Genomic DNA, 27,368 nt, shown 5'->3' on the forward strand with positions numbered 1-27,368 from the left:
TGCATCATATGCTAAGCCACACCAATCTTGAGGTGTGGGTGTCCTGATGAATATGATATACTCCTTTCTTGGTATTGTCATTGTCCAGATTGGCCGGCGGATGATATGAGGTAAAACCAACCTGCTTGGGGTGGCCTTCTCTCAGGAGAACCAGGGTTTCTTTCTCTCACAGCACAGACAATCAGATCTCCATACTGAAGAGAAGGCAGTGTGCATTTTTTGATAGACTTCTGGTTTTTTGTTGAGCACACCTTAGTTTTTTTTTTTCCTTTTTGTGTTGGTGGTTTAGTATTTGAGCCTTGTGTAAAAAAGGCAAAAGGTATGGGGGGTGGCAAGCCTTTGCCAATATCCTAGGCTTCAGGGTGGAGTGGTGCCCCTCATGGCTGCGGCACAGCTTCAGCTTCCAGCATCCAGCAGACAGACACTGATCCCTTTGAATGACACCCTTTCAGTGTTTAAGCCAATTGTTAAAGCTGATCATCTTATCTCTGTATTGTGGCATCATTTTGTTGGTGAGGGGGATACTGCTCACACAAGGGGTCAGGGGGGGTCATACAGGTCATAACTCAAGTATTCTCTCAGTCTCTCCATTCATCTAGGTAAAGGAGGTCGCTCGTAGCCGTCAGCATGCCAGCGACACACCTCGAGGACAAGCATTGGTACCTGCTTGTGAGAGCTGCCTGGCTTATTGTATGCTTAGATTCTGATTGATGTCAGCGCGGCAGCTGTGTTACTGTGACCCTGGTCTTACTCTGTGTCTGTTGTGACGCTCTGTGGTGTCTGACGCATGGACTCACACTGTTTAGTGTGTCTGGGCATTGTGTGTTTGGTGACTGTGTGACACTTGTGTTGTTGGTGTTGAGTTTGATGGTGGTTTGGTGTTGTGTTCTTGTTTGGTGGTTGTGTGGGTGTCTGCTGTGGTGGTTTTGAGTGTTTTGTAGATTTTGATCAGAGTATCCTTCTGTGTTGTCTTTTTGTGTGTCATGGTGTAATGTTTGAGGTTGTAATGGTGTATGTGAGACCTGGGTCTATGTGGTGTGTGGCTGGTTTCTCATGTCCTTTGGTCTCTGCCCAGTCCCTCCAGTTGGGCTTGCCAGTTGCAGAGTAGTTGCATCTCTGCATGTCTCTCGGGTGTATTGGAGGATAAAGACATTTTTCTCCAGTACCACATCTGACATGTAACATATATGAAAATATCCTTTCTAAAACACATATTCCACATTACCTAAAGACTTTTGAATCATATCTCTTCTCTGTGTAAGAAAATCATTGAAAAAGATGAGACATGACTAATCATGACCTATATACAAAAATATGGAACCTTTGCTGTGTCACTATAACTGAAGTCATAGGCCTCACTCTGAGAAACGGTTATGGAAGTCTTCTCAGAGGAGCAATATTTGTATATTTTGGTAATATCATCTACATATTCATTGTGAAATAATTACACCAGACTGGCATATCAATACTGCCTGCAAATGTTTCACATCCTGGTTCGAAATAAGGGATTTGTTATTAATAGTATCTGCTAAAGGAACTCCTTACCACAGGAGTCCCACCAAAGCTTATCCTTGCAATCATTTTGCAATCATCAAATATTTCCTTATTTATAAAAAAGTTCTAGAACTTTAAAAGAATTAACAAATCTATCAGCAGCATTATACACTGATGATCTTATAACTGTTAGAAGCATAAAGGATCATAAACAACTCAATGATACTTCCATAACAAGTTCGGACTCCAACTGGTTCACCATTAAACTTGCACATTTATTCCTCAGTATTAACAACTGTGGTATATTGCACCAGAACAATAGTTAGGTCATATGGTGCCCTCTGTAGTTGTTCCCAGAACTGGTGCCCCCTCAGTTTTAAGTAATGGAGAAACAAAAAGGGTCTACTGAAAAGTGCAAAAAAGCTCTTTTACTCTAAAACTACAGCAGGCTGATTACTACAAATGTAACAAGCAACTGACTACAATTAAATCACATACTGATTACATCTGCACTTTTGCCATGCCTGCAAAGGCAGTATCAGCATTCATTTAGAAGCTTCATAAAGCAATGCCAATATTGCACTGTCACACCATTGGCACCTGCTGATCATTACCCCAACAGCTTGCACCCAGTACAGCTATCCCCTTATGCCTGCCCCAGTTACAGCTCTGTAATGTGGCTCAGAAAAACTTAAAAATCCTCACACCATAATCATTAAAGACCCAACCCATGCTACCTTACAAATGCATGCATACCTTAACACCACCACTGCCCCTGAACCCAACCATATACTTACTTTGGAACATCCTGTCAATAACACTGGCACTATCTAAAACACTCATGCACCACATGCAACAGCATAAATGCAGAACACTAAATCTATCCCCTTACCAATACACACACACACATATACACACACACACACACACACACACACACACACACACACACACACACACACACACACACACACACACAAAATCACACAATCCTAACCCTAATGCAAGAACTTTTGGTATATCCAAAAAATTGGCATTAAAATCCCAAACTCATACTTACCTCACCCACGTATATTTCTTCCTTCATCATCTGCAATATTCAATGACAAGAACTGTCAGTAAATTTCCCAGGCAGTTTACTATGTCAAACAACTGAAGATTAAGCAGTGTGAATAGCACCTAGATACAAATATATGGGTGTAAGGAGCCTTTTTTTTTTTTTTTTTTAGATGAGTTAGGGAGTCTTAGGTGAGTGCATGCAAACTCACAGTTACTTCACCCACATTCACTTGATCCTGTATTGTAGTAAGGTGGCAGGGGACATTTCACAGGAGGGAATAAAAAATTAATTGATATACTGCAATGTGCCTTAAAACTGATAGCTGTAAGGCATGGTGGAGACAGAAGGAAACCCCAACCTGGGAGTATGCAGGAGCTCTGACCACAAGACAACAACACAATATTGATGTTTTTCTAGTTACCTGTTGAACATTTCCTCTGTCTTAATTTTGTGGTCTTATGATTCCATATGTAAATGGTAATACTGCTCTTAAATTAAAAGTCTGTAGTAATGATGGATAACATTAGAACACTTCACCTAACTTAAGTAACTCTGCTAAGCCAACCAATCATAGTACTGTACCCACTTAGGACTGTTAATCTACTGCTCATCCCATCTTTCCAGGAGTTAGGGAAAACTACCCCAGCAATGGTGTGCTTTCCATAATTAACTAAAACCAGGAGAGGACATATTGTAAATCAATTTGTTATCCTTCTCAACTATAGCGAGCATCATCTGCTTTCTCAGAGCCTTATTCTACATCCCTCTGCTTTTACTCTGATGGTAAATCTATCACAGTAATCCTAAACTTAGGAATATCTTCTAAAATTTAATATTATATTGTAGAGAATGAATGTATCCTATCTGTTAGTTAATATGTATGTCAAAGTCTCTTCTATGGAAATCGTATGTCAAAAGTCTGTCCTTAAAACTGTTTTGTAAAAAATTGTTCTCTTGGAGCTTTTCTCCCCAGGCCTCCACTGAAAATGGACTTGTAATCCATTTGGACTCTCCAGGTCAACAAATGTAAAATAAATAAAAAAAATAAATAAATAAACAAAATCATTGCTGAAACTGTTCTAGAAAGACTGGTGTCCTTACCCTATTAATAAATAAATCAATTAAATTAAGCTAAACTATTACCTAAAAGAATTCAGTCACTGTAACTGAAATTCATTGATATGGAAATTACTCCTTGTGGCCACAGACATATTACAACATCCCAAATAATTATAACAAAATTAAAAATAAATCATGCAAAGACTATTTTCCCAAATGCAATAAACAATATTTGGAAATGAACATAACAGTATAGTATGTAATGCATAGCTTAATTGAGCTTTTAAATTAACTATTTAACAGTGATTCCACATTCTGTTGCACCCCTGTTTAAATCAGACTGAGTCTGAATCATTAGCAGTGAAACCTTTGCCATTTAAGTATTTGCTAGTGACTTTGTTTTTTGGTAACTAAGATGGTGGACTAATCCCAAAGTATCAACTTCAGCTACAGCCAGGGAGAACAACAGTGCAAAATAAATGAAATGACCCATATAGCATGCATTGCAAATACATAACCTAACCCAAGCTGTTAAACATAAAGTTTCAGATTGCTGTGCAAAAGTGGATTTCTAACAGTACAGTAGTTGTTGTTGTTTGTCTTTCGGCTTTTCCCGGTTAGGGGTCGCCAGTCTGCTAATGATTGGCAGTAGATTTTCACGAATGCCGAGGTGCCAACTCAATGTTCATCCTTCAACGAAGGCACGCCCATTTACGCATGTCTTTCGAACGCCACCCAACCGCATGAAGGACATGTGTAACACACTTAATATGATAAATATAAAATATTTAAAAATCTTTTAGCTTATTAAAATAATTCAATATGTATATTACTGAAATCAAAGAAAATATCTTGCTATTTCTATGGAGTAAAAAAAAAACATTTGCAGTTTATATTGTCTTTAAAAGTTACAATGTGCTTAATTCAAATCCCTTTCTCCATTTCCATCCAGGTTTATTCTAACAGTACAGTAGTAACAAACAGAAAAAAAACTGTATTTAAAAATCAAATCCTGATGTGCAACTATCTGATACTTTACCATGGTTACAGCAGCTCTACCTGACTCATCAAAATCCTAGAGGCCTTATGTCATCCTCACCGACAATGTCATGGTGCTTACATGCTGAATTTGCTTTAGGTATAAAACCAGTGTGCACACAGCTGTAGAATTTAAGGCAGTATAGTTGTATATTGTGCTAATGCCACCACACTACAGAGCACCTGATGACAGACTCTGTGAGTACTTACCTCACTAGTGTTGGTCAGGATGGTACAAAGTTACTGGCATTTCAGCGAGTCAGGTGTGATGGATGCAGCCACAGCAAAGTCTCAGGTAGCCGCACATTAAAATTATATAAAGACAAAAAAAAATAATGAAATATTAAACCAACATGACCATCTCAGTCACACATAAAAAAAAACAAGCTTAAGGATCCTTTTAGAAAATAAATGTTTCTGTCTTCCCAGCTTTATCTACTTTTCCCTCCTCTCCACCTTTTTCATCATAGTTTCACTTGTTTCTCTATCACTTAAGCAATTCAAAGAATGTATATCAAAACAGTAAACTGCTATTTTTAAGCAATGACACTGTAAAACTTAAGCAGATTTATGAAGGTCTAAGTAGACTTGTTTTATTGGAGGATGGGGAAAGCAGGAGCAAGTTGCTTCTTCATTAAAGTTCTAAATTCTGTAATGATCTCAGTTTTCCTGATATTTTCAAAAGGACATCTCAGTTTTAGGGTCAATGTAAACTTGAAAATGTAGTCAGTTCCAGATATTTACAAAACTGACATCTCAGCTTTAGGGTCAATGTAAACTTGAACATGTAGTCAGTGAGGCTTGTTTGTAACTAGTTGAAGAACTAGGCCCACATCTGACTGAGATCTAAGAAAGTAGGTTTCTCCAGAGAGTACATTCTAAAAGAAAGCTGACTGGGAAAAACTTAAATTTTAAGATTTTAGAAATGTCAGAAGTTCAGAGTATTAATTTATGGAGTTCCTATAAGCCATGAAAGGTGTGGCAAACTGCTGTATAGCTCTAGTGGAGAGAAGGAAAAATAAGATATTCCATTAGTCAGGATTTGAAGGTAATGTATGAATTTTTTTGAGAGGCTGGCTAAAAGAAGGAGAACATACTGTTGTTGCAGTGCTACAATTTGCTTGTAAAATGCAGCTCTACCTTTGCAGTGAAGATTCTTGAAACGTCTTAGCACTTATAAACAGTATAGTTGAATTTTTGTTTCAGATGATCAGTATGGATTGATAAGGAGAAAAGTAGCTAAACGTGGTTGGATAATAAGAGACAGACTGGTTGGAGTGAAGTTGTAGTTTACATGTAGAAGTCACTAGCAACATTCTTTTGCTTTCTTTTTCCTAGTGTAAAATAAGGTATGTTTTTCCTCATCCAATTGGTCCAGATCCTGAAAAAAATCAGCTTTAAAGATAAGATAAGAGGGATAGAACAAGTCAGGGAAGTAATTAGGAGATTGTGATTAACTAGGTAAATGCATCACCTGTTCTTAAACTGCCACCCATAGCAGTTAGAATGAAATACGTGAGGGAAAGAACAGCTTGGATACTTCTAGCAATACTAAATCTCTTCTGCTATATTTAGAGTATGAAGCATTTATTTTATCCTGAGAGTTGTTATGAATGTACATAAATAGGTTTTAAAGTAATTTGGTTGCGGTGGACAGAAAGTACAGCTATCTAAAATCTTGCCACAACAGTAGGTGTCCTTCTCTTCACTGTTGTAGTATTCTTAACTAACAGGATTCCCTGACAAGGGCAGCCTAATGTCTGGCCAGTATACCAAAGCCTTAGGGTTTTGTAAACGCTGTATGCCATGCTTATGATCCCCGCTCAAGGTGTAGGGCATGAAGGTGATGTATGGACATACGCACCTCAAAACTGAATAGCCCCAGGAGGAACAGCAGTCCTAGGAAGTAGAAGGAACATGTGCATCCAGAAAGGAGAAAAAAGGAAAAGAGTAAAGCAAAAGGGGGAGGAAGAAGCGAATACTGCCAAGAACGAAGACAAGAGCATCTACTTAAAGGGGCGGAGGGAGTGAATACTGCAATAGTGAAGACAAGGACATCTACTGAAAGGGGGAGGAGGGAGGGAGTGAATATTGCCAAGAGTGAAGACAATGACATCTATTGAAAGGGGGAGGAGGGGGGGAGCTAATACTGCAAGAGTGAAGACAAGGACATCTACTGAAAGGGGGAGGAGGGAGGGAGTGAATACCGCAATAGTGAAGACAAGGACATCTACTGAAAGGGGGAGGAGGGAGTGAATACTGCCAAGAACGAAGACAAGGACATCTACTTAAAGGGGCGGAGGGAGTGAATACTGCCAAGAGTGAAGACAAGGACATCTACTGAAAGGGGGAGGAGGGAGGGAGTGAATACTGCAATAGTGAAGACAAGGACATCTACTGAAATAGGGAGGAGGGATGGAGCGAATACTGCCAAGAGTGAAGACAAGGACATCTACTGAAAGGGGGAGGAGGGAGCGAATACTGCAATAGTGAAGACAAGGACAGCTACTGAAAGGGGGAGGAGGGAGGGAGCGAATACTGCCAGAGTGAAGACAAGGACATCTACTGAAAGGGGGAGGAGGGAGGGAGCAAATACTGCAATAGGTATGACAAGGACATCTGGGAGGGAGCAAATACTGCAAACGTTAAGACAAGGACATCTACTGAAAGGGGGAGGAGGGAGGGAGCGAATACTGCAATAGTGAAGACAAGGACATCTACTGAAAGGAGGAGGAGGGAGGGAGCGAATACTGCAATAGTGAAAACAAGGACATCTACTGAAAGGGGGGAGGAGGGAGGGAGCAAATACTGCAATAGGTAAGACAAGGATATCTACTGAAAGGGGGAGGAGGGAGGGAGCAAATACTGCAAAAGTTAAGACAAGGACATCTACTGAAAGGGGGAGGAGGGAGGGAGCGAATACTGCAATAGTGAAGACAAGGACATCTACTGAAAGGGGGAGGAGGGAGGGAGCAAATACTGCAATAGTGAAGACAAGGACATCTACTGAAAGGGGGAGGAGTGAGTGCGAATACAGCAATAGTGAAGACAAGGACGTCTACTGAAAGGGGGGGAGGGATTGAATACTGCAATAGTGAAAACAAGGACATCTACTGAAAGGGGGGGAGGGAGGGAGCAAATACTGCAATAGGTAAGACAAGGACATCTACTGAAAGGGGGAGGAGGGAGGGAGCGAATACTGCAAAAGTTAAGACAAGGACATCTACTGAAAGGGGGAGGAGGGAGGGAGCGAATACTGCAATAGTGAAGACAAGGACATCTACTGAAAGGGGGAGGAGGGAGGGAGCGAATACTGCAATAGTGAAGACAAGGACATCTACTGAAAGGGGGAGGAGGGAGGGAGCGAATACTGCAATAGTGAAGACAAGGACGTCTACTAAAAGGGGGAGGAGGTGGCGAATACTGCAATAGTGAAGACAAGGACATCTACTGAAAGGGGGAGGAGGGAGTGAATACTGCAATAGTGAAGACAAGGACATCTACTGAAAGGGGGAGGAGGGAGGGAGTGAATACTGCAATAGTGAAGGCAAGGACATCTACTGAAAGGGGGAGGAGGGAGGGAGCGAATTCTGCAACAGTGAAGACAAGGACATCTGCTGAAAGGGGGAGGAGGGAGGGAGTGAATACTGCCAAGAGTGAAGAGAAGGACATCTACTGTTATGGTAAAATTTTATACAACTGTACTATTTCCTTCCATTTCACTTCCACAGTATTCTTTACTAAAAGGAGAGTACACAAGCTGAAGCTTAAAACTTGAATGAGCCATCTAGTTCTTCTAGGAGGAAGAAGGCCCAGAGGAGCCCTCAAAAAACCCTTGCAGGACAGCTATGGCAAAACCAGCTCTTGCTCTGGGAACAACATCTAATTTGTAATGCTTAGTTAAGGTACGGACAGAGGTCCAAGTAGCAGCCTCAAAGATGAAACTGGTAACCAAGCCTTTGAAAGAAAAAGCACCAGAGGAAGAAAGGTCTAGTCAAATGAGCCTTTTCCCATGAAAGGAGTAACAAAAATAAATAGCCTTACAGATCCAGGAAGAAATGGTTTTCTTAAAATCAGCTAAACCTAGAGATCTGGGATGAAAGGAAATAAAAGACTACTCAGACTTGTGAAAGGCCTTAGTCTTATCTAAATAATATCTGAGCTGTCTATGGAAATCTAAGGTGTGAAAAACCTCAGTAGCAGACTGCAGAGATGGAAAAAATGAGGGCAAATTAATAAACTGATCAAGAGACAATCCATTAACCACCTTGGGCATAAAAGAAAGATTAGTACAAAGATAAACACTGTCCCTATGAAAAACTAAAAAAGGAGGAACAGCCATAACAGCCTGGAGTTCAGACAAACTTTTAGCCGAAGTAAGGGCCAAAAGAAAAACAGTCTTCCAAGTACAATGTTTTAAGGAAGCTGAAGCTGCATACTCAGAGGGTGCAAGAGTCAGTTTTTCAAGAACAAAGTTAATGTGCCAAAAAGGTAGAATAGGCTTCCTGAGAAGCCTAATATGAAGAGCACCTTTAAGAAATTGCTTGACTTCAAACCTAGAGGCCAGAGGAGGAGTTAAGGACAGACAAGCTGAAATAACTGAAAGGTGAGCTTTAAAAGAAGAATATGCTAACCCAGCATGGAACAATTCATGCAAGAGAGAACCAAAAGAATGTCCAGCAAAAAGTGGATCCTGGTTACATGCAAGGCACCAAACAGAAAATCTCTTCCATTTGGACATATAGGATTTCCTGATAGTAGGTTTCTTGGCCTTCTGCAGAACCTGTGCACGTCATCAGAAAAAGGTGCCTAAAAGGGATCAAAACCCTATCACCCACAATGTCAGATGAAGAGTGGACAAGTGAGGATGGATGACAGACACCTTGTATTGTGTGAGTAGGTCTACCTTGTGAGGTAATGTGTGATGATTGCCCCTGGCTAGATGTAGTAGAAGAAGAGTGAACACATGCTGTCTGGGTTAAAATGAAGTCAACAACAAGATTTTAGGGAGTCCTGCTCTATCTTGATCAGGACCCTCAGAATCAGTGGAATGGGAGGGAAAGTGTAGAGAAACATTCCTTTCTGAGGAAAAAGATAGGGCATCCACCTTACAAGCCAGACCACTTCAGTCTCTGGTGCAAAAGGAGAAAGTTATCTGTTCAAAGGGGATGCAAAAAGATTTACAGGAGGAGTACCCCACTGATGGACAATGTCGAGAAATACATCTTTGTGAAGCATCCAATCATGAGCATGTGTTTTAGACCTGCTCAAAGAGTCTGTCAATATATTTTGCTCTGAAGGAATGTATACAGCCTGAAGAGTCACTTGATACTGGACAGATAGATGCCAGACTTTAAGACCTAGCCTGCAAAGAAGGTAGGACCGTGTTCCCCCTTACATGTTAACTTACCACATCACTGTGTTATTGCCTATAAAGATTTTGAGAGGCCCTGGAAATAAAAGGGAATGAAAGGTCTGAAGGGCAAAAAGGAGAGCTCTTATCTCCTTGATACTGATGTGGTCTGACCTCTGATGAGATGGCCAGAGACAATGGACTTTGAGGAGACCAAAATAGGCCCCCCACCATGTCTGAAGCATCCAAGAAAAGTTCCTGAGAGGGGACTAGAGGCTGAAAAGATTGCCCTGGGTTGAGAGACAGCAGATGAATCCACCACTGAATCTTGATTTTGAGGCATGGAAGAAGAGGGGCTAGAAAATCTAGAGGATGATAGTGTTGGAGCTATACTGATTTTAGGAACCACTGTAGATTTCTCATATGGAGCCTGGCTAGAGGTAGCATAGGAATGGTGGAGGCCATGAATCCTAGTGCCCTTAGAAACTCCCTGGCTGAACTGAAACCTGAGGAAGAAGGGACTGAAAAAAGATGAGTAGAGAAAGAGCCTTGGGAGGAGACAGGGAAGCCAGCATAGGGATGGTCTAGAGCCTGAAACCAAGAAACACATGATCCTGAGAAGGAACCAGGACTTATTTCTGGAACTTTATCATAAACCCCAGGCTGTATAAGAGAAAAGCAGTATAGTGGAGGTGCTGAAGCAAGGTCTTGGGGGAGGAAGCCTGAATGAACAGGTTGTCCAGATAAGGAAAGATTTGAACCCCTCTTATTCTGCAAAAACAATCACAGGAGCAAGGCATTTGTTGAAGATCCTTGGGCTTTAGAAAAGCTAAAAGGCAAAGCAGAGAACTGAAAATGCAAGGAAAAAACAGAAAGTTGCAAAAACTTCCTGAAAAGGGGATGAACAGGAGTGTGAAGATAAGCATCCTTGAGATCCAGGGATACCAGGAAAGCCTGGGAAAGAAGAAGAGGAAACAGGGGCTGAAGGGATAACATCTGAAAGTTATGGACCTTCAGAAAGGTGTTGAGCTGAGAGAGTTCCAGAATGGATCTCCAGGTGCCTTCTTTCCTGGGAATCAGAAATTTTCTGGAATAAAACCCCTTCCCATCCTGGGAAGGGGGTACAGCTTGAATGGTACCTTGTGCCAAAAGACAATGAAGAAGTTCTGGGAAGAAATTACATTGTTCCTGAAGAAGTTGAGAGATGCCCAGCAAAGGATGAAGGGATTTCTATACCAGAAAGGTTCCTTAATCAATTGGGGAGGGACAGGGAAAGACAAAAAGATAAGGCAACCTGGCTGAGGAAAGAGGGAAGCAACAGTCTGACAGAACCTGGCTTGTCCTGAAAAGCAGGTTTCTGAGAAGTGGGTGTCTGAGTAGATTAAGCAGGAGGAACCTGCCTAGATCCCTTCTTACCTTTGGGAGGAGGGGAAAGCTGCCTGAGAACAAAAGCAAATTTAGATAAAAAATTCCAATGGAAATTAGGAATTGAAGAAATAAATATATGCTTCAATTCCTGCAAGGCCTTGCCTTTTATCCTGCAGACACTTAAAAAGCTCAGCAGCCATGGAATCAGATAGGTTCTTATTATCAAAAGCCAAGAGTAGCATCTGAAAACAGAACCAAAATCAGCAGCTCCAGAGGAGGCATCAACTGCATCATAACTACATTTAATAGAGTGACAGGCTGCTTGAGAAGTAGAAGCCAGAGAAGAGAAGGCTAAGGCCTCCTCTTCAGAATCAGGAAGGTCTGAGATAGCCTGAGAAGCCTGACAAAAAAGGGATAAAACATATCTGGCCATTTGAGTCTGGTAATTAATAGCCCCAAAAAGCCAAGGTGGCAGCAGTATAAATCTTCTTGCCCAGCCATTCCATAGCTCTACTGTCCTTATCAGAAGGAAGTAGTATAGTAGAAGACAAAAGCTTAGATAGTTTGTCAGAAGAGACAACTACTGCAGAAGGGTCAGCAGAAGGGCATTTGTAGAGAAACTTACACTCATCAGGTACCTTGTAAAATCTGTCAGGTTTCTTAGGGTCTGGAGGTTGAGAATCCTGGACCACAGAAGCTGCTGAAAAAATATCTAAAAGGGTAGGCAATCCTGAGGGCCAGCAGAGGGCTTAGGGAACGCCATCTGAAGGAGGTCACAATGCCTCCTTTGAATGTCAAAAACCTGAGAACAGTCCCATTTAAAAACTTCCATCATACGTGAAATAGTATCCCCAAAGAAGAATGCTTCAAAGGAACAGTCTTCCTTCTCACAACCATAATCCAAGGAAGAAGGGATCTGAGAGGAATATGCCAAAGACTTGTTCCCAGAATTCAATTCCTCTTAAGAGGAGTCCTACTTTCTGAGCCTCTTGAATGTGTTAGAGGACCAAGTGGGAGCAAAATCCCCTTGGGGAGGGTCCAAGGCCATAAGTGCACTAAATAAAAATACCACTGGGTAACATCCCACCATTCACACTGCGGATCTTTAGAAAGCAGGGATAACATGCTTGTTTTTTTTTTTTCTTTTGAGGGACATCTACCCAAAACACCCAATGAGTTTCAGACTATTGCCTACACTCAACTAACATAGTAGGAATCTCCTCCTGAATAAGTATCTGCAGAATTCTCCTCAGTCCTTCTGAAATAATCAGCTGAGGTTCCTCTTCAGCATCTATTGCGGATGTGTGCAGAGCCTCCAAGGACGTGTGAGAAGTCAAATCCATGTTGACCTCTGATATGGCTGCAGCAGAGGAATCCAGCGAAACAACTGGGCAATCCTCTTGGCTTTCACCAGCCTTGAGAGATGTCTGGGGGTGGTGGGACAGCAGTTGAATCAGATAAGACTCTTTTGGCCTTTTTCTTGGCAGGTGGCTGCCCTTCGAGACAGGAAGGATCTGCCATAACAACCTGCACCAACAATTTAAGATGATGGTTCTCCAGGTAAAAGGACAAGGAGGAGAGATGACTATGTAGTCATATATGTAGTGTAGTAGGGAGACATTCTTGGCAGATAGAACACTTTGTATGATTGTGAGACACACCCAAACAGAAGAGGCACTTTCCTTGACAATCTTTATGGGGAATCTGCCTCCCACACTGGCATTTCCCTTTCTGGACAACATGTAAACTCACAAAACTAAAAAAAAAAGATAATATCTGAACACAGCTCCATAACCAGTACAGAAGAAGGAGCGTTCAGACCAATAATCAATGATGCTGTTCGGACTGGCAGAAAAGAAGTTCTGAGGTATGTACGTCCATATGTCACCTTTATGACCTATGCCTTGAGGGGGAGCATATGCATGGCGTATGACATCTATAAAATCAGAAGGATTTGGTACAGTGGCTGGACATTGGGCTTCCTTTGGCAGGGAATTCCTTTATTAAGGAATACTGCAACACTGATATGGAAGGACATCTATCTATATGCTGAGGTATTGCTGGCAGAGCTGTTTTTTAAGGAAGCAGAACAGAAATGCCTCCTGTTAGGGTGAAGGAAAGGTATCCTAATAAAGGAAAGGTTTAAATATTAACAGTGTAAAATGAAATCAAAAACTTTACAGAGTTTTAAGAATCACAAGAGGATGCGACCACTGTTAATCTGACCATAGCAGGGAGACTAGTGAGCATGTTTTTCTATATATTTGTGAGATATTTTTAAGGTGAAAAGGAGGCAGGGAAAACAATGGCTTTTTGGAAACAGAAGTATGAGGAGGAAAGAAGTTTTAAAGGGATGTTTGGAAATTATTTTAATGTATTCTACAAGGAAGATAACATTTCAGAGTACATGGAGTTTCCCTTCAGTTTATGGACTTTTCTTCAAAACCGATAGGAGGTGATTTATCATTTACTCAGTCTGCCTTATTGTTATTAATGACTTACAGTATTAGAATTTGACATGCATACAGAAAGTATATGTGAGTGTTAGTAATATGATATCAAGAGATCGGCAGCAATGAATTACTTGTGTGAGCAATTAGCCCACTATAAACAAAGTCTCATAAAAATCAGAAAACATTACTTCATGGTTAAAAGCAGAATAATGTATTTCTATAATTACATAAAAAATGAACATATTATGTCAGCTGTGACTTCTGTTGTTTTAATTTGCAGACATACCCAGACTTTTGGCCTATATCTGAAGAGTCTGTTTATGGAGATTTTGTAATTACGCTCATATCAGAAAAAGAAGAACGTGGATTCAGAATGAAGACCTTAGGCATAAGAAACACTAAACATGTAAGCAGCCAGTAGGAACTGTGATATAAACAGTGGCCCACTCATCTTTCATGTCCTGCAGTCACCAACATGATAATCCCAGTGATTTGTAAATAGGTTCATTATTACTTCTCAAATGGCACTGTCTTTTTTCATATAAACTCATCACATAAGCATGTCATGTATGAAAATTTATAACCAAACTGATTTGTGGCAACCTTTGCACATTGCTTTTCTGCCTTATTCTGATTTTCACAAGAATACTTTCTAGGTCTGCATAGCACGTGCATAACACAAGCATTGCATTCCCCTTTTCAAGCTGAAAAGATGATTATCTGCTTTAAAACATCAAAATAAATTCTTACAAAATAATATTTATGTTAATGTTATTTGTTTCAAAGCAAATGGGAGAATGGAAGATAAAACATTTGCAGATCACCAACTGGCCAATGAAGCAATGTTTTCCAGAATCTCTTAACACTATTATCAGCATGTTGGGAGAAGTGGACAACTGGCAACAGGAAATGGGTGATGGTGCCATTCTTGTTACCTGCTGGTAAGTGAATGTGTCTCTGGAAATTGTACTCCTTGTCAATTTGTAAATGCCTGTTTCCTCCACAGACATGTGATGTCACTATGCTATACATGTGCCATCTGAATAGTTCACTTGGCATATATGAATGTAAACTTGCCTGTGTCACAAGTGATAATTCAGTAAAGGTGTTTGAAAAAAAATAAAAATAAAAAATAACCTAGAAACAAAGAAATGTCAGTTGTTCTACACCAGAGTACAACTGAATCAGCAAAGTCATGCAAAAGATCTGTTAAGCTGAAGTATGCAGAGAGGAAAAAACAATATGCATAATGTATACAAAATTCCACACTGACTCCATACACAGACATGGCCTTCACTTCCTACTGTAACTCAGGGTTTAAACTTGTTTTTACCAGAGTTAGGTATTGTGGGTGTCCTTAATAGGAGATGTGTTATTCATAATCGGACTAAAATTAACAATGTGCACATTTTTTATTATTTCTAATTGTTTAAGTGGCCATTTTGTTAGATGAAAACTGATCCTTATGGCAGGAGGAGGAATCACTGTCTGGTACTGACAGAATGAGATAGTACATCAAAAGTAATTTAAATACAGACAAAATAGCAGCTGGCACCAAGTGTTTTAGCACATAGTCAAAAGGGAAAAATGATGGGCATCAGTCTGCATGACTAAAACTGTATAGTTCTCCCAGGTAAATGTTCATTCTGCTACCTCCACAGTTAGCTTAACTTCCAGGTCCTGCAATTATGTCTGCCAGACTTTGACTTTGTGTATAAAATCTCAAACATTGCTACAAAAATGTTCAGATGGCACCAATCAGCTGCATTGGCCTCAACTTTTATGGACTAAACAAAACTGTTTCCTTATAGTTTCTAAACCAATCATCAAACAGTTCTGGCAGCTGGGAGGACTGGTAAATGCTTCAAGTGATGTATAAACAAATTAACTGAAGGTTAGTGTATTGCAAAACACAGAAATGTACAATCTAGGGACCCATATTATTAAGTTCTGACACAATGTACATGTACTCAGTGGAATAAGCCTGCTGTTGCAGTGTACAACCTGCTACAATTAGAATATAAAAAACAGTATGCTTAATATGTAGAAGTAATGTCTAATTGAAATGCTTGCCTCTAGAATACAGTGGCATTAGCAGAGGGTATACTGACAATATTGCAAACATGAAAGCACAATCAGAACCATTCTAGAACTATGTCTGATGATACTAGTATGATTTAAAATAAGTGACAGATATCTTCTTTGCACTATAGAACACAATATATATTCTGGAATTCTAGTTATGTCTTATACCTGGTAATTGCTACATACCAGTCCCAACCTAGCTCTAGGTCAGAATGCTTCTTTGGGGGTTCAAATGTTATTATTTTGGCTGTGAACACTTTACTTCATTTGATACTGATACTGAATATTCTATGCCAGTATAAAGCAAAGAATGCACTTGCCATTCACATTTAAAAATGCCCATTCCGTGGCCAGGATGAATATTTTTTAAGAGGTTCTTTCAGCTTGATGTCAGATAAAATCCAAGACATTTCTTCCCTTTTTTGAACTATATATAATAATTTTTTAAGAAACTTCTGATAGTCTTTTTAGAGTTAAAAGCAAAGGTTACATATCAGTATACCTTTGAAGTTTGAGCCTAGTGAACAAATTAATTGATTTAAGACAGATGACAAAATATCCTATCTATTGAAAGTAGCAAATAACAATAATAACATGTACTAACGTAGGAAGGCTCATTTGTTTCACAGATTTGTTGCAGATCTTTGAAATGGCTGACCCATCATGCAGAGGAAATGTTCCCAGTTACACCAAAGTGACTCAGGTTTGAATGGTGAGCCACTCATAGGTACCTACCTCTCCATTTGTGTGAGAGAGTGCAGGCTCTACTTGGGCTGGACTAAATACAGGAGCAATGGAGTATATTGGTGGTAGCACGTCTGCAAACTGTATTGAGTTCCTTGCGAATCATGCTTTGGTTGGGAGTAGGGAATAGGGCAGTCCAAGGCAGTAATACTACTATGATTCTGCAATTCATGACCGCCTCAGGGCTCTGTAGGAAGTATAGACTTAGAAAAGAGGAGGAGACTGAGTAGTGGGACAGGCAGCAGTCAGTGAGCAAGAAATACTCTGAAAAAAAGAGCATGCTAAAGCTGCTGATTCGTTTTTACTTTTTAAAATAAACGCATTGTCTCTTCTTAGATCCTTTTTACCTTATCCACTAATATATAAATCAGGTGCCCTGCTCCAAATTTGGACAGTTTTGGTCCTATATTCAGAAAAACAACTGATAGTTGCAGCTGCTCAGAATATGACACTGGCATTAAAAACTTATTACTGGAGGAGGGCAGATGTGATTTCATTTCAGAACAGTGAAAGCAAACTGGAAATTGCAAACTAGTTAGCTTGATATCCAGCCAGAAGAGTGGAATACTCTACCGAGCGTTGATTCATAGGAGACAGAAAGCAAACAAATATGATGGAGTCATTTAATTTGGTAACATGAGTATTTCATAATGGCAGGGCTGCAAATGTAGCTTTTCCAGTATTTAGAAAATCACTGGCACAGTACAATATCAAAGATAAATATGGGCAACATGCATTCTGTAAGTGGTTAATACAATGGTTGTATATGTCTCTGTATGCCCACTTTGCCAAAGAGTGGAACAGATGTAGAAGTATGAAAAGGCTGAACAAAGTTTGTGGTATAACCTATGGACACCACTCCTGTTTGCCATTGGACAATCTTTCTCTTAGCTCTGTTTGTGAGGAATGTTGTGGAGGTGAGAGTGAGAAGATAATGATGTCCGATAGTCAGTGAGCATTATTTTGATTGCTGTAAGGATTAGTATCCCCTGTTATGGATCTTTGCTGTAGATGCAACTGATATCTCTGGTTGGTAATATCTCTGCATTTTGCATTGTTCTTGTTTGGTCTGCTTTTTCTAGGGAAAAAAAAACATGCCCTAGAAGGGTCATTTTTGGAGTGACTTGATACAGGAGATGGAATTAATTATTTAACAAGCATCATTGCTATGCCTTTTTCTTCCAATTTTCTTAAAGAGCAATAAAGAGTGAGTTATTAATTACCCTTAATGAGGGGCATTAAGCAGCTGGCACTATACATTATCAGAGAAGTACTGTTAACGCATAAGAACATAGAGGAAATACTAGCCAAGTGATCACTGGGAGCACAGCATGCCTAGTCATATACACCTTTAAGAAGACATACTTAAAAGTTTTTTCACCTCTTTCAATCACTTAATAGTGTTCACCTCCCAAATCAAGCCGGGTTGTAAAAGATAACTCTGATGTAAATGTACATTTCCCGATCCAAATATAAAGGTAGCGAAAGTAGTACTTTATTCGACCTATAGTGGTAACATATTGCACAGACTGGGAATGCGTTGAGATAAGAACTCATCCCTCTAGTGACTCTTGTTTATTGGTTGGTATAGATCCCTAGTATGGGTGTGTGTGTAAAGCCACTGGCTTTGCAAAGAAATAGGATGTCAAATAGAATTGGGTTTTTTCGTGGCTTTAAAAGTGCGACACAGGTTAACCAAGAGCAGGCAGCTGGCTACTGAGTGTAAGAAGAACTGTGCTAGTATACTGGAATAGCAGAGGGATTTAAGGCCTTTAATTTTCTTGATTAGAAATCTTTGGGGCTTTTCCATGTGAGTGGTGTGCATGGATTTGCACATACCAAAGGGGACTTTGCATTCGATGATGAATCAGATAAGGGAAGAGCACAATGATAGGATGGCTTCTTTGTATCTTGAAGGCAGTTCTTGGGAAATTAACTGGACCAGGATATCCTGACTATGGTGGAAATATGAAAATTGAATGAAAGAGCATTTTATACGTACACAGGTCTCTTAGGACTGTATCAGTCTGAAAAGGAGCAACATTTATAAAATGTGAGCTGAAAAGAGCTTTTTGCTGAATGCTATTATGCTGCACTTTTTTACATGTAACTTGAAACTTGTTTTTGGTACACCAGGTGTGTGGATATTCCAGGCCTTCCTGGAGCTGTTTAGTATTAGTGGATGAGCAGATAACAATGTGCAACTTGCAGTCATCAGCAAACTTGGTCAACCATACTTCTGGGATACTGATATCAATGAACAACACAAAAGGTCAAAGAAACCATGTAAATGAGCTGAACAATAATGACAACAATAAACATGCAAAAGAACAATGGAGCTCAACACCAGTATAATAACAATTTATTCAATCGTATACAAAGCTTTCGGGAATTCTCCATTTCTCAATGTAAAAACATATCACATCAACAAAGTATCCCTTAAAATATCATTTAAATCAGTCACTTGATAAAAAAACACCAGTAAAGAAATAGAATTAATTGATACTAACTAAAAACTTCTTAAGATCACCACCTTCTTTCTCTTTACCAATATCTGAATGACCCTAAATCTAAAAGATTTCATGCCTAAAAGATCATGCAAATGAAACCTGGTGGACTTCTTCAAGACAGTCACCAAGGCCCTTGATGAGGGACATCTGTGCATACAGCCTACCCAGACTTAGCCAAGTTTTTTGACACTAATCTCCACTCAAGCATAACTGACAAACTCACCCAGCTAGGCATACCTCTCAACCATACCAAATTCCTCGGTATTTACCAATTTTGAGAGTGAAATAATGGGGTGCCACAAATTCCCGAGTGGCCCCTTTAATTCCAGATTTTTTTTGGGGGGGGGGGTACAACTTTAAATTTATTGCCAATGTCACCATGCAGGAGTGTGCATGATGACATTGCTTTGTGAGGCACACTGCCAGCCTGTTGGAGACGCAAACTCTGTTTAAACCTTACAGCAAGGAAATGTGAATAGCAGTAGGCCAGTAGTAAATTAGCGAGCGTGAGCAGAGCAGCTGTTTACAAATGAAACCACTTGACATTTCAGGGAACCAAGCTTTTCTCCAGAAACCAAATTATTATGAAATGTAATGCTTTAAACATTTTTACTTCTGCTGCAAGTTTTGCCAAATGCCAAGTCAGTGTCTGATTCTGATTGCAGTCAGTGCAGAGTCCGTTCTGCAGTCCCAAACTCCCAACCATGTCTGCACTCCTAGGATGGATGAGAAAATGTACTTTCTAAGGGGGCTCAACCTCCAGCTCCAAGTAAGTAAAATAAAAAAAATGAGTACAGTATATGTATGCTTGCCTTTGCTGCCTAATTAGAAACTGTGACTGTCTGCAGGGTGTGCACATATAGACTTTGCTTCACTTTATTGTTCATCCATTTACAAAAAAAGTCTGCTCAGCTGTATATGTCTTAGGTGCTCAGCAGACTCTTAGTGGCTTGAGCTTATATACAAAACATGCCTTAAATTTGTTTATATTTTGAAAGGTATACCTCTAGCTCCTTGCGGTACAGTCTGCCATACTTTTTAACAATGTTTCTCATACTGAGAATATTTGGCAATAATACTGAATCTTTCTTGCATTAGTGCAAACTCAGAATAGGCAAGCACAGATCTCAAATTGGCAAATGCATGTGTATTTTACTGATTTCAGTGCTGACACTGTAGTTTCTGTGAAACTAATATTAAGACACTATCATATAGTGGTTAGGTTGTAGTCATGCCGCAGATCTGCTTGAATCCCATTCACTTTCGTTTATGTACCGATAGTAAGTTACTTAATAGCTTTGATAAAACAATCGGCCGGGACTCGGCTCAGTATTTTTTATAAACAGTAAATGGGTTAGAGAGATTAGGGATAACATCATACCAGATGAGCACATGAATGATGAGGTACCTAGTGGCTGTCTGAGAGAATATAGAGGTAGAAATAGATTGAGAGACAAAGGATTAATGACACACAATACACAGAATAGAAAAATTAATTTTATTTTGAAATATACGAATGATATTGATGAAATTAAGAGGATTATCAAGAAACACTGGTATATTCTTACCACTGCAGATGAGATTAGGGTAATAGTGGGTGAAACACCAGGATTTGTTTTTCGAACGTGTGACAATTTGAAGACCATTTTCTCGTCCAAGTTGCATAGAAATATTCAAGGCAATGATGGCGATACTGGTGATCCAGGGACATATCCGTGTAATAGTTGCAGTATGTGTCCATATATTAACACCATGCAAGAGTACTATCATCCATATGGACACTTTCATTTTACACCTAGAATATGGACGAATTGTAATACTAAGAATTTAATATACATGGCCAATTGTGCGCTATGTCCAGCCTTCTACATTGGTCTTACTAAGAGAAGGCTGAGGGAGCGCATTTATAATCACATCTATGATATACGTAAACAACAGGAATTAAATGCCTTGGCCAAACACATAATGGTGAATCCCACACATCATTTTAAATTTAGAGTTCTACAAACAGTGTGCATTGGTCCAAGGATGGGAGACAATAGTAGAGCCCTAGCTAAACTTGAAATGGAATGGATTTTCAGGCTAGGGGCACACAGAGACCCTGGAATCAATAATTATGTCACAATAAAACCGTTCATTGAATAACTGCACGTGGGTTCTCTCCATTATATATACATGTATTTTCCATACACTATATAGGATTTGATATTAAGTTTTTTTGGAATAGTACATAAATACAATTGGGACAGATACCATGAGCTTATATTAGAATTTATTAAATATGGAGTGAACTTTATAATCCAACATGCTTAACTGAGTCTGTAAGATGTTTGAGTCTATTAACTATATATCATATGAAAGTTATATTTATCTTTGATATGTTTGCATGTCTATATTGTGCGTGAGAAATGGGAATGATAATATAGAAGGCTGAAGGTTTGACAATATAGTCAAGTTAGAGTATGAGCAGCCATATATATATCATCATCCCCTGAGGCAGACTTGCCTAATATAAAAATCAGTTATAATGTATATAGTCATGATCATGTATATCGCCATATATTTTTATATTATATGGACATGTATATCGTGGATCAATTTATATACACACATACACTTATTTCAGTTATTTATGTGTGTGTATATATGTTTTCTGTGTATATGTGAATTTAATTATATTTGTCATCATTTTATATATTAATATTTTATATTATAGAATAATAAATATTTTAATTTTATTTTAACTGGACAAATGTATAAGAGCCACAGAGTGAAAATGGGTTTCCACAGGGAGCTTGGAAGTCAGTAACTGACTTTAGTACAGACTTTCCAGAATAATTTTAACAGCTGTAATAGTTTATTTTTATTTTTGTTATGTATATGCATAAAGGCTTTGTACTATGCACCTTGATAAAGTCGTTATGTCAAATAGAATGAAATTACTAACATCTGATATGTAAGGCATAGAATATGCATGAATATGGCTCATGAATCTGTTGTTTATTTATTTATTTATTCTTACGTTTATTTTCACTTTTAGAGAAATGCATACTATAGATACTATGGAAAAGTGTCATGTTGATACAAGATATGATTTTCCGTGTTCGTATGCATAATCAGTGTTTAAAGAATGCTTTGATCCATGAACATTAGGAGCGGGTTTAATATCTACCTGTCAGGGCACAAAATGTAAACAAACTGAAAGGGATATTTTCCGCGAATGGTTTTAATATGATTTTTACTAATTTGGATTTTAATTAGACTATCTTACCATTGTTTTAGGTGTTAGCAACACTGTATTTAAGTGAAGAATTATTTACAACATGAATATGTGATTCGATGTGAAATATGAACAACAACAAAATAACATAAGAATTGAATGCATTTCTATGATGAAGTTTTGTGACTATTTGTTAGTTTTTGCCAATTAATCAAATGTTGGGTGTAACTGAGTAATTGGTTAATTGTTGGGAATGTTGTGAAGCTTGACTGGTATAAAATTAACAAGGTTGGATAGTTAATTTATATCTGAAGAAGCGTGCCAGAAGCCATTACCTGTACACTTTTCGTTTTGGAATTAAAAGGATTTGCTGAACAAGAAGTGTTCTCGTGGTGTATCCTACTGGTTACGTTTTGTGTATTTTTTATAAATGAAAGATTTAATTTCTGTAATATACCGAATCACATAAAATCTTTACAAACCCAACAGGCATGATTGTGAACAGTTCCCCTTTAACTGATGCTTCCTGGAACCTAACAATACAATGTATTGGATGCACAAGCGAGGGGAAAAAAAAAACTTTGCATATGACAGTCAATTCAGAAGCATTCCAGCAATTGTAGAAAGTCTACCACATTTCTTTGCAAATTCTACATGGCCTTGTGTTTTTGCACTTGCATGGTTGCTTAGTAATGGTGAAGGGCGTAATCTGCTTCCCTGCATAGGTCTCATTCATCCATCAGAAGAACAAGGTGGCCAACTGTGCCAGTTTTTCCAGGATAGTCCCGTTTTGGAAGTCTGTGGCCTGGAATCCCAAACATTGTCTTTGGGACACAGAAATATCCCAGTTTAGACTGCTTAGTCTAAATGGTGACCTGGCATTCAGTCCCCCTGCCTTCCCATCCTGAAAAGCCCTGGGGACTTTGCAATTTTTCGGGGATGCCATTGGGTATGGAGTAACATATGCCTTCACCCTGGCAAGAGCCTACCAGGCCCTGCTGCAGTCTGTCACTTCCATCATGGGGGGCTCTGCCTGACCCCACTCACCCAGGCAGGAGCTATCCAGGCCCCTCACCCATCTGCCCAGCACTACCTTACTGACTTCTGTCAGGGCCGACCCCTACAGGCCTCCCCTTCGACCTGGCCAAGAGAACTTCCTTGTCTGTTTTACCCCTGTGTCGGGGGACTCCGCCATCTCCATGTCTCCTGCAGACTGCCAAATCATTTCAAATCACTCATGGCCTTGGACCCTCTCAGGGGAGCTTGCCTCCAGTCCCATCTGCCCCTCTGGAACTCCCCTCGGCTACTGAGGGGAAGATCCACTCTCATGAAGGCTTTAGTTCTTCTGCTTTCCCATCCAGAGCAGCTCTGGGGACTTTGAGATTTTTCAAGGATACTGTCGGTTATGGGGTGAAGCTGGATGCCGTCGTCCTGGCAGGAACTCTCCAGGCCCCTCCATCGTCCACCCTGGCGCTTCCTCAAGGACTTCCATCATGAGGAGCTCTTCCTGACCCCACTCACACAGAGAGGAGCTCTCCAGGCCCTGCCACTGTCCTCCAGTTGCCCCTTTAAGGGCTTCCATCATGGGGGGGGGGCTGTGCCTGACCACGCTCAACCCAGGCAGGAGCTCCTCAGGCCCTGCTGCTGTCCACCAGTCAGTCCCTTAAGGACTTCTGTTTTGGGGAGGTCTGCCTGACCTCCCTCACGCAGGCAGGAGCTTGCCCAGCCCTGTCATTATCTGCCTGTCTTTCCCTTCCAGACTTCTGTCCCAGAAGGGGCATGGTCCGTACCTCCTCACCCAGGCAGGAGCTGTCCTGTCCCATTCACTTTCCATGTCTCTCTCCCTTACAGACTTCCATCGGGATGGACTCTCTCTCTGGGCTTCTACTTCTACACAGGAGAGAGAGCTTTTTTCCATGATTACATATCTCCTGACTGCTGCCAAATCATGCAGTGTTATGTGTGCTCAGGGGATCTTCCCAGCCTCATGGAACTTTGCTGGGCCACGAAGCCTCAGACAGTCCCTCATCCAGACTTCTGTAACACTGGTTCCCCCTTTGCCTTGCACCTAGGGCTTTCAAAGTAGCATGGGGAGATGGCCTTGGGTCTTCCCATCTCAGCACTTTATGTGGCACACCTCAGTCACTCTCCCCCACATTGCTAGGTACCGACAAATGTGCATCGCTTCAAGCCTCATGGCATGTAGCCTCTTGCCTCCTGGGTGGTGCCGTTCACAGAGTGGCATCCCCACAGTGCCGGGTGAAGGACGGGAGACCAACCTGTCGGCCTGGTGCGAGATGACATGGTGGCCCTATCTCCACTCCCATGGGGGCTGGGAGAATGAGATTGCAGACCTGGCTTCCTGGGGAGGCCTTCAAGTGTCCTGGCTTGGATTCTGTAACAAAATGGTCACCTTGCAAAAGAACAAGTTTAGAAAGCTGAGAATGAGTAAAATATAAGCATGTTATAAAGTACACTGTAAAATTTGTAGACACTGATAAATTATACAGCAAAAAATTAACTTAGTCATTTATTTTTGTTTCTAAAAAGGGAGATGTAATAAAGGTCCTCTTTTGTTTACTTATTAGTGCCACTTTTAGATCCTTTACTGCTGCAATGACAGCAGAGAAGATCATTTTATTTACTGCCTGAAGATTACCATGCTCTGCCAATTTTTACCCTCTGAGATCCACATTCTTTTGATTATGATTGGTAAATCTTGTTGCCTATACAAATCCCACCTATATTATTTAAACAAACATGAACTAAAGAAGATTTGATAAATGGGAACCTAATGTGTTCCCAAATATAAACAAGACTGCCATGCATTATAAGCTCAAGCCTAGCCTCTACCTGTTCTATCACCTGTATGATATATCACCTATGGCTATAGGCTATCACCATATGATCTAAACAAAACATACAAAATGAGGCTAAGAGAGATGCGTCATACATAAACATCTATAGAGGTGTGGTTCGTATTTGCTGTATCATCACTATTTTATCTGTTCTTCAGTTTGCCTTTAAAAGATGGCATCCCACAAGTCCATCAGAGTGGATGGGGTTACATAATTATATTTATGCAAATTTTATGTTAATTAATGTACAGATGTGTACCTATTTTTCATGGGCTTTGGTCCAGATTTTTGATGTTTCCAGGCTAAATGTTATGCAGCTAGGTATCAACCCATATATCATTAGATAGGTCACTAACTGGCTCACTGATAGAACCCATATAGTCAAAATAGGGGAATCCACCTCCAACAGCAGACCTGTAACCAGTGGTGTTCCACAGGGATCAGTCCTGGGACCTCTACAATTTGGAATCTATTTCTCAGAAGTGAAAGCTAAAACTAAAGGTCTGTGCTGACAAAGTTTGCTGATGAATGCAAACTGGGAGTGGTCATAGAATCTCCAAATGATGTCAACACCCTACAACAGGGATTTACACAAACAAAAGACTGGTGCCAAAGTCATTGCCTTGAACTCAATGCAAGAAATGAATTATCATCCCTTTCTGTATGATGTTCCTGCTAACTACCATATCAATAATAAAAACCCTAAGTATGCACTCAGTGGTGAGAGACCTGGGCACACACGTTGACTGCAACCTTACGTTTGATCACCATGTCTCCACAGTGGTAAGAAGGGCATTCTGTATTGCTCATCTCATAAGCAAGGGCATTGCCTCCAGAAAAAAAGAAGTTAATTTCCCTGTACTCTTCTCTCATCAGGCCAATAATTGAGTTCAGTGCCCCTTTTGGTATGTACCTTTCCAAGCACCCGCAGCAATTGGAGAAACCACAAAGGTTCCTCACAAGGAAAAGTCAAGGTCTTCAGCATCTGCCCTATGTGGATCATCTGAAATCATTGTCTCTTTATTCTGTTTCATACAGACCACTCAGAGGTGAGCCCTGCCTTGCACATAAGGCAATCTCTGACTCTGCTTTATTGGAAATGCTGCATATCCGCAAGTCAAATGGTACATGAGTTACTTGCTCTAAAGACCTTAACCTTGTATGTGAAATTAATAGCACCTACTGGAGGGACAGATTTGTCTCCCAGAGGTTACCACACCTTTGGAACAGAATCCTGCTTAATGTCAAGCAGAGCATTTCATTTGGCCCTCTTCAAACACAATCTGGAAAATTGGATGGGTAACCATAAATTCACCCCAGGAGTTCCACCGATGTCCGTCTTGGACAGGGGTGATAGGTGCTGATCATGGAAATAAGGTAAAACTTGGCTAGGCTTGTAAAGGCCCTAAGGTCATTAGCCTAGTCATCTCCTATGATACTATAAAAATCATCCTGAGAGCCCAAAGTTGTTGAAATGAATTGGATTTTATGGCTTGATGCTGATAATCCACCTGGTTTGAATCTCACTAGTGGCATTAAACCTGTTTGTTGCAGTTGAAGCTGTAACACTGCATGTATTATATATTATATTGTGAAGTTTTTATGTAACTTTTACATGTGCTTTAATTTTTATATTATGCTGCGTCTTTAAGTTCTTTTTAGTTCATATCAATTGATTCTATTTCTTCATTGGTGGTTTTTATCACATGATTGATTTAAATGCTATTTTAAGGGATACTTTGTTGCTGTGGTATGTTTTTACATTGAGAAAGTGAGAATTACCAAAAGATTTGCATACGATTGAATAAATTGTTTATTATTATACTGGTTGTTCTTTTGTTTGTTGTATGGTCTAAAAATAAATGTCAAATAGGCCAAGGCTTAGTACTGGCACTTTTGGTACCCAACTAGTTGCACTTTAACATTTAGAGCGGGTAACAACAACTTTCACAATTTATGCAGTCCCACAGACAGTTTAGAGGCTTACATTAAGTTTGCCTATTTTTTTTTTCAATATCAGTGTGTGGGTGTGCGTGGGGGGGGGGTAGTGTTAAAAGTTTTGACAGCATTGAGATAAGCAGTGACCACCATCCATAGCCTCTGTAACCTTTTCAAAGAAGCTTACT

The 27,368-nt window shown here is 40.0% G+C and overlaps 1 protein-coding gene across 1 annotated transcript in view; it reads left to right on the top strand.

Annotated features, from left to right (window-relative positions):
- LOC122806400 (receptor-type tyrosine-protein phosphatase mu-like) overlaps nucleotides 1-27,368 on the top strand; it is a 1,009,373-nt gene that overhangs the window by 829,298 nt on the left and 152,707 nt on the right. Inside the window, exons 17-18 of the mRNA XM_044076787.1 lie at nucleotides 14,106-14,231; nucleotides 14,612-14,766. Of these exons, the coding sequence (XP_043932722.1) occupies nucleotides 14,106-14,231; nucleotides 14,612-14,766 (281 nt within the window). The remainder of the gene's footprint in view (nucleotides 1-14,105; nucleotides 14,232-14,611; nucleotides 14,767-27,368) is intronic.

The sequence above is a fragment of the Protopterus annectens genome, chromosome 1.part1, assembly GCF_019279795.1.
Source record: "Protopterus annectens isolate FY-2018-M chromosome 1.part1, PAN1.0, whole genome shotgun sequence".
Classification (NCBI taxonomy): domain Eukaryota; kingdom Metazoa; phylum Chordata; order Ceratodontiformes; family Protopteridae; genus Protopterus; species Protopterus annectens.